Source organism: Myxine glutinosa, chromosome 1, assembly GCF_964187855.1.
Source record: "Myxine glutinosa chromosome 1, kmMyxGlut1.1, whole genome shotgun sequence".
Classification (NCBI taxonomy): domain Eukaryota; kingdom Metazoa; phylum Chordata; class Myxini; order Myxiniformes; family Myxinidae; genus Myxine; species Myxine glutinosa.
Window position 1 is genome coordinate 100,262,199 of NC_136261.1, and position 14,232 is coordinate 100,276,430.

Genomic DNA, 14,232 nt, shown 5'->3' on the forward strand with positions numbered 1-14,232 from the left:
CCGCCTAAAGCAAATTTGAAAGAATGCATGCAGAAGGTTCCACAAAGAATAATCCAATATCAAATAGACTTCAAAAAAAATCCATTTTTACCACTGTGACCCCAAGTCCCCACCACCTGGTTCATGAATCTGGGGTGAAAACCAAAAAAAAAAAAAAAAAAAAAAATCCATACATATTTCATGTGTCCCATCAATGTTGATTGCATATACAAAGTTTAATTTAATGATGTTTAAAATGTGTCCGTAACTGCATTTTTTGGTATCAGCTTTTAACGCCACCTCAGAGGGCAGGTCCTGAAAAAAAAGGAATGATTTTGTACCTCTTCTTCAGCTGAGAACTTCAGGATAGACATTGCTGATAAAAGTTCCTTTTCTCTCTGAAGTTCTTGGCAAACATTTTTATATTGTCACTACTGCCAACGCGACACCATGTCATTATTCAATACATCCATTCATTCATTTAATGATCATTAAACATTATTCTTACGCTCATTAAACATTAAACGTTCATTAAACTATTACGAAAATAAAAACGAAAAACATCACGAAATTACGTTCACACCGTCACATCAAACACGACCGTGAACACAAACATCGTCACAAACGTTACGTTACGCAATTCAAACCGTGAACACTTGGAATATTGGAGAGCCCATTGCCCAAACGATTTGTCTACAAATACTGTTTAGATTTTGATGATTTGCGTGTGATATGATTCAACGGATGTTTATATAAATCGTTTAAAATAAAAAAAAGCCTTCAATTTCTGATATTTTGCCTTTTCATTTGGGCCTCCCAATTAAAGCCCCGCCCGTAGGGTAGGTACCATTGCTAGTTTTAGTAATACGCACACTTATTCGACAAAAAACAATATTACAAACTTGTGTTATGTTCCGAGGGATCAGACATTGTCTTTTTTTTGCCCACGTTGAAAACCATCGTTTGTTCTCATTTGATGGTGAACAAAAGTGCCAATCAGGAAAAAAACATCGTTCTGCTGCATTTACCATTGGACCCGAGATACGAGGGTGGGGAGCGACGGCGGGGAGTGGGGTCTGGGAGGTGTGGGGGGTGTGGGGAAGATGGGTGTGGCAGACAGATAGTGTGGGGGAGGGACTGGGGAGTGGGGTTGAGGATCTGAGAGGGGCTTGGGAGAGGGTGAAGTGTGTCTGAGAAGGGTGTGTTCCCCCTCCCCAGGTGGGGAAATTTTGCAATCTAATATTAACCCAGGATTGGTACTTTCATCTTGTTAAATTAACCAAGGTACCAATATGAACTGAGTATTGCTACTTTGTCTGTGAAATAAACGAAGGTACCAATATGAACGCAAGATCAGTTACTTTCATTGTGTAACATGAACCAATGTACCTATATAAAATGAGGATGTTGTACGAAATCTTTGCAGTTAAGAAATGTGTTTTTTTGGAGCTCTTTCAATCAGGGCAAGAATAAAAGGCACCCTTTCATTTTTTTTTTTTTTTTTTTTTTTTTTGCCAAACATGGTATTTTACCATGGACTTCCAGCTCGTTATTATTATAATTACGAAAACGACATTATTAAGAAACATAGGCTAATTATTTGTGGCTTGTCAGCAGTTATCAGAATACGCTTCTGAAATACACCGGTTCGCATAGTCATGAATAACACACAACCACAAAGGCCTAGCCTAGTGCTAGACATAACATAACACTGTAATGATGTCTTCGATGTAACTCTGTCTTACTACACCGCTATCCTACTAAAATAGTCATTCCACAGCCTAGTGTTTGGCATGGGTAATGTTGTTCAACTGCCGTCAGATAAACGACCTGCCGGGCTGGATGCTGGATGCCGGAATGGCATGCATGTCTATAGAGGCTAGGCCGAGCGCTACATGCAACGCCGCCCCAGTGAAAAGAGTATAGCAGACAGAGGGATAGACACATCTGGCTACTTTCATATATAGATGAAAGAGCTTAAAGCTACATTGCTGCATACTGGGCCGTAAACCCAAAAATTATCCATTGGGGTAGAAGAGTAATACTGCAGTGAAGTACAAGGTACAACAAACAACAAAACATGCATTTTAAAGCCATTTTCCCTGCTGGAGCGGGGGTTAGCCTTAGAGGTAGAGTATTTCGAGGTATTTAGACGTAGGACAAGGTAGGGCATCAATATTCAACATAGGCATAAGCCTGTGGTCGCCTCCTCAAATTATGCAACACCGGAACCATGACCACAGCTTTCGACACAACCAGTCTTTCCAACGCTACCACTTTAAGTTCAGCGATTTTGCACCCTGACCAGTCTTGGATGTTATCAACCCAACACATCTTTGGTCGGCCTAATGAACGATGACAAGGAACCACCCACAACCGCTGCTGCCAACACACCATGCAGATTCACATGGCCCATTGGCCCAGCCATGCTGCCTTGCATTCCATCACATTGCTACTGATATGACACCATCTTTTGTCGATAATCTCTATTAGACTTTCGTCTGGAACATGGTCGTGCTACCTCATGTTAAGCAGGTATTGCCAGGTGTTTCGGCCGAAGCCATCTAACCGCCTGATGTTGGTTGCCTTTAATTGCAAGGTGGTGGCACCATACAGTACTCAACATGATTAGTGCCTGTGCAGTGTGCACGCTGTACCTTTGTTTCTAAGCTGGCATGAATAAAACACAGGTATCTACACTGCTGAAGGATGGATTTACCCATACCTATCCATATTCGCACCTCCATGCTGTCATCTACAGTATGGTTGATCAACACGCCCAGATACTTGAAAAATGTAACGCAGGGTATTGGTATCAGGCGGTATGTGATAGTGTTGTCATCTATTGTTGGCTGGACAACCATGTAAAGGTAATGTAGGGCAGAGAGCTACAAATATAGAGGACAATACTTCTACCAGCACGAGCATTGCATCTGTCCAAGCAGTACAAGGAATACCCAAGGAGGGGGATGAGCAAGTCTGTTATATGGACTGTGAAAGTATGGCATCTGTTTGGCTGAAAACAAATGCGATTAAAGCAGTGACTTGTAAGGAGAGATTCATGAGATTGGAACGTTGGCATCAAATGTGAGTGGACCAGTGTAGGTTAATGAGTAGCTGGAGATGTTGCAGTGGAGACCTCTGCACAGTAAACGAGGGTAGGGGTACGAGCTGAAGAATTAGGAGCAGGTCAGAGACGATGAGGAAAGAAAATCAGATTACAGAAGAATCGAGCAATCCTCTATTTTTAGACATCGATTCTTCTGGCAAATTGGCTTACGACAACAGCTTAATTCACTTCGCTGCTGACATACAAGGATGAGCCTTTGCAAGTTAGTATTTTTGTTGCTCAATTATAATACTATTTCTGCAGGATGAGAACTATTGCAGTACAGAAACAAAAGTATTTTACAACAATGATACAAATTTCAAAGCAATTATAAAACACAAGTGCTCTTTGCAAAGCCTAGGCTTGTTACAGACCTCAAAACCTCATTTGCAGTTTCATCAAATGTCAGGACCGAAGACTCCTTCACCTTGTTCTTGCGTACACAGGTCCGAAATAATTCGACCGCAGAAGTGAGTTCCTCCATTGGAATTTTAAAGACGGAGTGGTAAAGCATCTCATATATCAGTGCTGCAAAGGCGAACACAAACGCACAAAGATGACATTACTGTAGTTGTGTAGCTTGTGTTTTATATTGCTACCAATGTTATTAGATGGCACCACCAAATCTATTTTGCTCAGAGAAACAACACTCGCCACTCACTCATAGAAACGCAATGACCTTCATCAGGACCACTACTTTAAACTAGAACGGCACTCGGTAGGGCACATAACTTGACCAGGCTGAACAGTTCTAATCAAAATCGAATCGGCTTGTTCTCGTCACCTAACCAACTCATCCACCAAGTCTTCTCATAACCCATCCACAACTTCGAGATATCATGCTGTATATTGTTTTGGCCCTATTTCTCAATGGGGATGAATCACTAAAAAAAAAAAAAAAATTAAGTATCCGAATCTTCACCAAAATCTAATCAATTTGTCCATGTTACACACCCAAACTGTCCACAAAGTTTCGTCTGAATCAGTGGATTTTTTTTTGAGATACCCTGTTCACAAACAAACAAGGGTAAATACAACCTCGATTCACCTTCGGTTATGAGATCCAAAGTCCATCCAACATCCAACAGACCTAGGCTAAAGCTTATTTGGGAACCAATGTGACTTCCTGCTAAACTACGACTTCAACAAAACTCACATTGACAGAATGCTGAAAATTCCTGGAAGGATTTAGTGTATACATTGTCGTAATGGTTTCCTTGAGAAAACAGCAGGTTAATCTGAAAAACAATAAGAAAATAAATAAGGCAGAAAAGTGCAAAAGAGAAAGGTAGTTAAAGAAGAAGAGGGTCGATACATTTTGCAACTTAGAATATTGACATGGGAAATCTCCTATGATCATGGTTGAAGTGACTGAAACCAATTCACAAAGGAGAGATTTTAATACTGTACTTTAACGTATGCATATTATCATTAACCACATGTGCTATAAAAGGATTCCACAATATGATACAACCCACATTTATTTCAGGGGAATAACATGCAGCAGCTTGATTGTACTTCCATTATTTCTGCAAAATGGTTCTAAAATTTAAAGTATTTAAAGCTCGAGAGCCTTTACGTGCTTCACAGCACACAAGGCCATAAGAGGACGTGTACTTTTCCATTAACCAAGAGAATAATAGCTGCTGAGACAAATAGTACAATGGGATTTTAACCATCACACGTTATCTGCTCAGATCAAAATGCAAATTAAAGTGACTGACACACTGACACACTGACACACTGACACACACACACTGACACACACACACTGACACACACACACTGACACACACACACACACACACACACACACACACACACACACACACACACACACACACACACACACACACACACACACACACACACACACACACACACACACACACACACACACACACACACACACACACACACACACACACACACACACACACACACACACAATTCTACTGTTTAATGTGTGAAATGAACACAAGATGTGAACCAAATATATATATATTGTTGCGGATATGTTTATCGCTCGGTACGAGCCACACTCCAGGGGAAAGGTGACCCTCTGGAGTGTGGCTCGTACCGAGCGATAAAGTTATTGGAGCATGGAATGAAGGTATTGGAAAGGGTGTTGGAGAGGAGGATAAGGAAGAAAGTGAAGATCGACGAAATGCAGTTTGGATTTATGCCAGGAAGAGGAACGACAGATGCGCTTTTCATTGTGAGGCAGTTGCAGGAGAAGTACATGGAGAAGAGGAAGAAGTTGTTTTTTGGGTTTGTTGATCTGGAGAAAGCATTCGATAGGGTTCCACGCAAAGTATTGACATGGGCATTGAGGAAGTTAGGAGTGGAGGAATGGTTGATCAGAGTAGTGATGGCAATGTACAAAAGAGCGCGCACAGCTGTAAGGACGAAGGACGGGAACAGTGGTGAGTTTGAGGTGAAGGTGGGAGTGCATCAGGGGTCGGTACTAAGTCCACTACTATTTGTAGCTGTGATGGAGGTGCTGGCTCAGAACGTAAAGGAGGGTTTACCGTGGGAGTTGTTGTATGCAGATGATCTGGTGTTGATTGCGGAAAGTATGGATGGACTGAAGGAAAAGATGAACAAGTGGAAGGAATGTATGGAGACAAAAGGTCTGAAGGTGAATATCGGAAAGACGAAGGTGATGGCAAGTGGTAAAGCATGTGGTGAGGTGGAAAGAACTGGGAAGTGGCCGTGTGCTGTGTGCAGGAAGGGTGTCGGAGTGAACTCCATTCAATGTACAATGTGCGCTGAGTGGGTTCATCAAAAATGTAGTGGTCTGAGAGGGTCATTTACCAGTGTAGCAGCTACATTCAAATGTAAGGTGTGCACAGAGGGAGCTGCAGATGGAGGAAATGTTGAGTTGGATCTTGGAGACGGCGTGAAGCTGGAAGGTGTGAAAACATTTTGCTACCTCGGAGACATGCTGAATGGAGAAGGTGGATCAGACTCGGCAACGGTTGCTCGAGTGAGATGTGCATGGAAGAAGTTTCGGGAACTGAGTGTCGTGCTGATGAGGAGGAGAGTGTCGCTGAAGCTGAAGGGAAAGGTGTATGCTGCATGTGTGAGAAGTGTTATGATTTATGGGAGCGAGACATGGGTAATGAACGTAGAGCAGCAACGAAGGCTGGAAAGGGTGGAAATGCGAATGGTTCGATGGATGTGCGGAGTATCGTTGAGAGAGAGGAAGACAAATGATGAATTGCGAAACATGATGGTAATATTGCCTGTGATTGATGCTGTGAAGAGGAACAGGCTGAGATGGTTTGGTCATGTGTTGAGGAAGGATGAAAGTGACTGGTTGAGAAGAGTGATGGAAATTGATGTAGAAGGAAGTAGAGGACGGGGAAGACCGAGAAAGACTTGGCTAAAGATGGTAGAAGAAGAAATGCGGGCAAGGGGGTTAACAAGGAGAGATGCAGAAAATAGGGCAAAATGGAGAAGATTGTCATGGGGACCGCAAGGCTAACCCCCGCTCTAGCAGGGAAAATGGCCTTAAAATGCATGTTGTGTTGCGGATATGAGGATTGTGTTTTTTTATTGTGTTGTATTATATAGTAAATTGTTGTGAAATATTGCTTTATTCTGGACCCTCCTTACTCCAGTTATGTATAAAGGTCAAAGGGCGTCCCATAATTAGGTCATAAACAATCATGTCAGCCAATCATAGATTTCCCCCTGGTTGATAGTTATATCTTTATTATGTGTATTAGGGTAAGGCCTTGTCTTCCATCAAGATGACACTCCATTGCACCAAGCGAAATAGAGTAGCTTCCTTTCACATTCCCCTTTCATCATTGCCAAGCCTCAATTGCCAATTACATCCCCTCCAAGCCTCCATTGCCAACTGCACGGGGCACAGGTTTGTTACAGCGGTGGGTTGCTGATTTCACCCCAATAGCCGCCATTAAGCATGTGCTCAGCTCGGGGTCAGAGGGCCTGTGCCCACCAATCAGGGCCGAGGTGAGCTGACCGATGGGCGTGTCCTAAAGGCCGGCGGCTTGATCGCCGGAGGCGCTATAAAAGCGCGCGCGCAAGGTACTGCCGGAGGATATCCAGGGAAGCACAAAGCCTGCTATTCGTCGCCTTGCTCGCCAAAGTTGGATCCAAAAAAGGAGTTAACAGCAAGAAGCCTGGAGGAGTTGGACAGGGAGACGTGCGAGTTGTTGAGTTGAGTGGTTGGACCAGACGAGTCAGACGAGTCCTGGAGAAAGCACGCGACGTCCACGCAGCAACACAGCAGCTTCAACAACAGCAGCTTCAGTAACCGCAGCTTGGGGCCTGGACGGCAGTTTTGAGCGGGGCCGCGAAGGAACGGCGGCTGCCAAACGCGCCGATCGTGCTGCAGCATCCTTGGACCTTCCTTTCCCTCCAGCCATCCACCTCCTGCCTTTCCATCCTTCTTGTGTACGTGAGTTTGTTTCATTTGTTCTGTCCTTGGGTTAATTAAGACTAAGTAAGCTAGGAATTTGCACTGTGTCTCTAATATCTTCTGTATATTATTTTATTATCTTTCCTTCTCCTTGGTTATTTTTGGGTGTAAATAGAAATAAATTATATTGGTATTTCCAACCTTTTTGTTTTCTTCTTCTTCTTCTTCACATCCGTGTCGCCTTTGTCTTTTCCCTATTGAATATCTGTGGCGCGATTCGGCCAACGTTCGGGAATCGGGTTAGTCGAGGTAACTTAGGGCTGCGGGGCCATCCGCTCGGCAAACCAACATCTTATCCACGGTCCGTAACAATTGGTGTCAGGAGTGTCGGATTCGGACCTGGGACTAAATTTATTTAGCCCAAATTTTGGAACACCAATTGTACTATTGGCAGTAACTATTGGTGTCGGGAGTGGGGTCGGACCCGAAGCGCGCTTAACGCGCTCAAAATTACAAGCTACCGAAATTTATTTTAAAGAAAAACCCGAATTTTGAAATCGCGCCATGGCTAGTCAAGGCGATCGGATGCCGGTGGGGGAACTAGGAGGGGTTAGGGGTAACCCAGGATCAGAGGGAAGAAATGGAGGAGGGCAATGAGGAGGGGGTTGAGGTTTCAGGCGTGCAAAATAGCGCTCTCGCGCACGAGGTTACGGGCGCGCAAAATGGCGCCTTTGCGCACGCGGTTACAGCAGCACCAAATTTAGCGGCGCCCGTGACCGTAGCAGCACCGGTGGATTCGAACCTTTTTTTGCTACAAATGGGGGCCCTTATGGACAAAATGGGTGAGCGAATGAGGGCTGATAGTGAGCGAATAAGGGATGAAGCGAGGGCTGATAGTGAGCGATTAGAGGGCCAAATGGGGGCAATGAGGGACGAAGCGAGGGCTGATAGTGAGCGATTAGAGGGCCAAATGGGGGCAATGAGGGACGAAGTGAGGAGTACCGTTGAGGGGTTAGACAAGAAATTTGAGGGGTTAGACAAGAAATTTGAGGGGTTAGACAATGGGATAGAAGGGGTGAAACATGGGGTTAGAGGGGTTAGAAAACAAGATGGAAAACAAATTGCGGGAAATAGGGGAGCAATCCGCCCGAGAAATTAAACAAATGGGAGAGCAGATAGAGGAGGTGAAAATCGGGGTAGAAACCAAATTGGATGCTCAGAGGGATGAATTGGGACAGATGAGGGTGGCATCTACAAAAGAGAGGGAGGAGATGAAGGAGGAGATGAAGGAGGAGATGAAGGAGGAGATGAAGGAGGAGATACGACGAGGTGTAAGCGAGGAGGTCTCGGGGGTACGCGAGGAGGTAAAGCGAGGTGAAAAGCGTATGGAGAAAGAGGTGAGGAATAATACGGCTAGGTTACAGGGGGCATAGAGGACCTGACGCAGGAGGTGGAACAGCTGACGGTGGGACAGACGGAGTTAGTGGAGCAGGTACAAAAGAACACTGCGGTACTAGGAGGGTTAAAAGCGACACAAAAAGACATCAAGGACGACTTGATAGCGACGAAGAGGCAATGTCAGATGGTACGTGAGGGACTGACAACGAGGTTGGACGAGGTGACAGAAGTAATGGAGACGAAGGACCGGGAGGTGAGGACGCACATAGAGACGGTCAAGGTAGCCTTAGAGGACGAGATAGAGACGACGCACCGGGAAATAAAAGAGGCGAAGCAAAAGTTAAAGGAGGTGGAAGAGGGGGTGAGTGAAATTAAGAAGAGACGGACAGAAACTAAGAGAGAAATACAGGAGGAGGTGATGGAATATGTACAAGGTCGGTGCTCAAATCGTGATGATGTGCTCGCTAACCAAATAAAGAGTTTGCAGGTGGCGAAGGAGGTGCGGAGACGAGGTGCCAAGGTGAGTGGCGATATATTCGGAAATGCATATGATGTGAGGGGAGCTTCAATCGGCTTGGGGGTTGTTGTGGACCCGGGTGTTCGTGAGAGGCCATTGGTGAAGTGTGCGACAGGTACGGTGTGCGAAGGAGGAGGTGTGCGAGAATGTCCGACACTGGGGTGTGAGAGGAAAAAGTGCGCGCCGAGGAGTGAGTGTGCTGTCGAGAGTGAGTCGGTCGTAGCGCGTGTGCGAGGGGGCACATGGAAGCGCGTAGTGAGGAGTGTTACAGTGGATGTAACGAGAGAGTGTACACTTATGGTGAGTGTTACGGAGGGAGTAACGAGAGAGTGTGCGCAAGAGGATGCGCGAGAAAGTTGTGTAACGGACGGGTGCATGGGGAAAGAGTGCGCTGTCAAGAGCAAGGGTGAATGCACGCCTGCGGTGAGTGTTACAGAGGATGTAACGGGAGAGTGTGCGCAAGAGGATGCGTGAGAAAGGTGTGTAACGGACGGGTGCATGAGGAAAGTGCGCTGTCAAAAGTAAGGGTGAGTGCGCGACCGAGTGTGGAGGTGAGAGTAGTAAGAGTGACACAGAGCGTGAGTTGGTTGTGGCAGGTGAGAGAGGATGTACACCTGGAATGGAAGGATGCGCACCTGGAATGGTAGAGCGCGTATGGGAATGCACACTGGAACTGGTAGTGAGGCACGTGGTTGGGTGTGCAAGTGAGAGCACACCTGTGGTTGTCACGGAGGAGGTGACCGAGGAGGGGTGCGAAGAGGTGTGTTGAAGAGGTGTGTTGGTGAGGTGTGCGAACGACGAGTGTGTGCAAAGGTGTGCGGTGGTCAGGTGTGTGACCAAGTCTGTGAGCGAAAGAACGAGTGCAATAACGAAGTATGCGGGGTGTACGGGCGGCGTTGGAGCACCGACCTCGGTGAGGGTGAAAGGGGTAGCGTATGCGTTTGAGCATGCAGGTGAAGCATCGACGGTAACCGGGTTAGCGGTTAGAGCGACTTATAGCCGAATCGGACCCTCGGTGCGCGCCGGGCAGCTTCGCGTGCCGCGAGGACCAGCGGGGATCCGAACCACGGCGGTTTCGAAAGAACCGCCGTACGCGATCCACGCTTTGAACGGCCGCGTCCGTGCTCCACTAGGCGGAGCGGGAGCCCGATAGGAAGGGTCGTCGTGGCGACCCCTTTTTGTTGAGGCGTTCCGGCAGGTCGAGATCGGGCCATTGGATGGCTCCGTGCCGAGGTGGTGCGTGGGATCTCGGCCCGGGTAAACACCAGTCCCTGCACCGAATGCCGGACGTATCCAACCGCCGGCACCAAGCAACCCGCATTCATGGCTCGGCTGTGCGAAGCCGGGCTGTAGAAGTGAATTGGCGCACCGAGAGGATCTAGTGAGTAGACGTAATGATGAGGATAGTGTTTTGGCCCCGAAATTAGAAAAACAAAATTTGATTGGCAAAGGATTGGCAGTAATGATTGGCAGATGATGAGTAGTGATTGGCAAATTTTTGATTTGTTGAATTTGGACGAGCAAAATTTATAGTGAGAGATACCCGATGTGGTGGGATGGCAACTCTGCCATCTCTCACAGCGGGGGCAAAGGAGCACAAGACTTATGGGGTTTATGGCAGTGTAAGCTCGCCGAGGGAGGGTTTGGATAATGTGTAGGGACCTAGAAGATGACCTTAGGTAACGTTAAGGTTAGGTAGTGACAATGATACCTGTAGTGGGGACGCAGGTAGATTAGAGTGGATGATAATGACGTGGTATGTGCTTAGTTTAAAGGGAAGACGGGGAGCACTAAGTTAGCAGGGCAACAGGTAGATTAGATGATGCCGTGTGAGTGTTGGAGGTGTATTCAGAAGTGTATTGTGAAAAGTGTGTGAGGAACAGGTGTGATTGCACAGGTGTGCAACTGGACAGGAGTATGGAGCAGTGTACGAGTGAGTGATGGTGATGTGTTGTATTGACCGAATGGTCCAGGAAGGAAGGAGGGTGCAGGTGGCACCTGGTGTGATTGCACAGGTGTGCAACGACAGGTGAATGGAGAACAGGTGTATGGAATAAATGGTCTGGAGTATATGGAGTATTGGAATGGATGGTCGTGGAGTGAGTATGGTGGAAACTATGGAGTGGAGTGGATGGTGCGAAGGTGTGAATGGGGGAAGTATGGACCCCCATCACGAATACCCGGGGCGGGTAGTGTAAGTGTTAGGTAGAGGGTATGGGTAAATTGGGGTTGGATATTGGCATCTGTGGTGCAGGTGAAAGAATGATATTTGGATGGGGTGCATTAGAGTTGTGGAAATGGCTGGGCGTGTAGCCTGTTAGTGTGTGTAGTTGGTTTGGGCACTCCACCACTGTGAGGATGTCGGCCAGGTGAGGCCGCAGGTGGGCTCTGGGAGCCGGTAGAGTTGTTGTGGATGGGGCCCGAGGATCCGGAGGACGGACCCGGGTAGCCCAGTGCCAGAGGGCACCGAGGGGTGACAGAGCCAGGAGGGGCCTTCCCCAATTAGATAGGTTAGGGTGAAGAGCTAGGTAAGCTCGGGTGGCAACTGCAGTGGTGGAGGTGTGCAGGTGGGTAGACCTGCTGGGAGAGCTACACGCCCCAGTCCTGAAATTGTGCAAGGGCACAGGGAGTTGAATCGGGGGAGTGAGACCCCAAATTGAGAAGCACCACAGTTTGGTCAATGGGAATTGGTTTTTAGAACCCATAGTGTAAGATGGCCAATGGATTTGCAGGGAAAGACCCCAGGTAGTGTAAAGTGTGTTAATGTCATTTAGAAAGTAGTTAGGATGAAGATCTCCTCGCACCATCTACATCCACTCACCTGAGGTGACGTAACTCCACACCACGCCATGTTATATTATTTTTGATGCAAATGTTTGGAATGTGAGACGCATCATGACATGGGTGTGACATTGTGCTGATGTTCCATCTCTTCCTCCTTATGAGGATTGATGATGAATTGGTGATAGCAAATTTTGAAGTAGAGGGAGTGAAGACGAATTTGGTATAGGGGGAAGATGACAGTAGTGACGAATTTGTAAATGTGTAGATTTTGTAAATATGGGGTAAGGGCAAGGGTAGTGTAGGTGACGGGGGGGGGTGACATACGGTAGGGACGAGCTTTCTCACTTCGCTCTCCGTATGCACTTCACCTTGCATTGCCTTATTGATGTGTACCCTTGAGACCTTACCCCTCGCTCATCTGTCTTTTCCCCCCTTTGTCTCCCACATGAGGACCTGAGCGCCACTGGGCACCGAGGGGAGTGTGCGTGAGTCCGCCATTGTGCGCCCGGAACTCCCAGAACCAGCTGTCTGCATCGATGCACCACATTATGGACCACATGTCTGTGGCCGAGCACCACTTATGGACCCCATGGGTTGGGGCATGGCCCCTCTGCTGGGACTGGCCATGAAGGCCGAAATTTTGCTGGCGGACCTTAGCCACAGGGCACCGATGCCCCACAGGTGAACCATACATAGTCGGCCCCTGTGGGCCATAAATAAATAAAAATGGACACGTTGGGTGCATTTCATTTTATTTCCACCAATAGGCCGCCAGTAAGAAAATGAAAGAAAGACAACATCAGGAAGAGAGTAATAGCCAGCAGAGGGAGCCGAAAAGCAAGAGACCACCTGCAGGGTTAGGGGTTGTCAATTAATTTTATTCATGAACAATGATGACTGTGCACCGATTGGTGCTTGAGGGTGTGTTGGTGCGTTTTGGGTGCTTTCATGGTGCGTCGATGCAGAGCAGACCGTCTCCCCCCCCCCCCCCCCAGAAAGAACAATCACAGGTCCTGGGTTAGTTTTGTAAATAAAGTAACGTCATTGTAAATAATGCTCCCCACCATCAGTGTATAGTTTGAAGACCATTCCGCATTTCGGTTAGCTGTGGGCATGAGTCTGTTAGGTAGGGTGCAATGGAACAGCGGGACATATTTATTTATGTTTTAAAACTGTCGCACTCAGGGTCAGGTTAAAAGTAGAGGGAACTACACCTACGTGTCACACTAAGTTAAAGTTATAGGCCCGGGACGTGCCTAAGAGGAGGAGGGTGCAGTGTTGCGGATATGAGGATTGTGTTTTTTTATTGTGTTGTATTGTATTGTAAATTGTTGTGAAATATTGCTTTATTCTGGACCCTCCTTACTCCAGTTATGTATAAAGGTCAAAGGGCGTCCCATAATTAGGTCATAAACAATCACGTCAGCCAATCATAGATTTCCCCCTGGTTGATAGTTATATCTTTATTATGTGTATTAGGGTAAGGCCTTGTCTTCCATTAAGATGACACTCCATTGCACCAAGCGAAATAGAGTAGATTCCTTTCACATTCCCCTTTCATCATTGCCAATTACATCCCCTCCAAGCCTCCATTGCCAACTGCACGGGGCACAGGTTTGTTACAGCGGTGGGTTGCTGATTTCACCCCAATAGCCGCCTTTAAGCATGTGCTCAGCTCGGGGTCAGAGGGCCTGTGCCCACCACTCAGGGCCGAGGCGAGCTGACCGATGGGCGTGTCCTAAAGGCCGGCGGCTTGATCGCCGGAGGCGCTATAAAAGCGCGCGCGCAAGGTACTGCCGGAGGATATCCAGGGAAGCACAAAGCCTGCTATTCGTTGCCTTGCTCGCCAAAGTTGGATCAAAAAAAGGAGTTAACAGCAAGAAGCCTGGAGGAGTTGGACAAGGAGACGTGCGAGTTGTTGAGTTGAGTGGTTGGACCAGACGAGTCAGACGAGTCCTGGAGAAAGCACGCGACGTCCACGCAGCAACACAGCAGCTTCAACAACAGCAGCTTCAGTAACCGCAGCTTGGGGCCTGGACGGCAGTTTTGAGC

The 14,232-nt window shown here is 47.1% G+C and overlaps 1 protein-coding gene across 3 annotated transcripts in view; it reads right to left on the reverse strand.

The window, feature by feature from the left end:
* Positions 1-14,232, reverse strand: part of LOC137426786 (UDP-N-acetylglucosamine transferase subunit ALG13) — a 179,688-nt gene that overhangs the window by 138,903 nt on the left and 26,553 nt on the right. For all 3 annotated transcript variants that reach the window (XM_068115685.2, XM_068115676.2, XM_078775122.1), the window contains 2 exons: positions 4,245-4,326; positions 3,463-3,616 (listed from right to left, as the gene is read on the reverse strand). In XM_068115685.2, the coding sequence (XP_067971786.2) occupies positions 3,463-3,616; positions 4,245-4,326 (236 nt within the window). The remainder of the gene's footprint in view (positions 1-3,462; positions 3,617-4,244; positions 4,327-14,232) is intronic.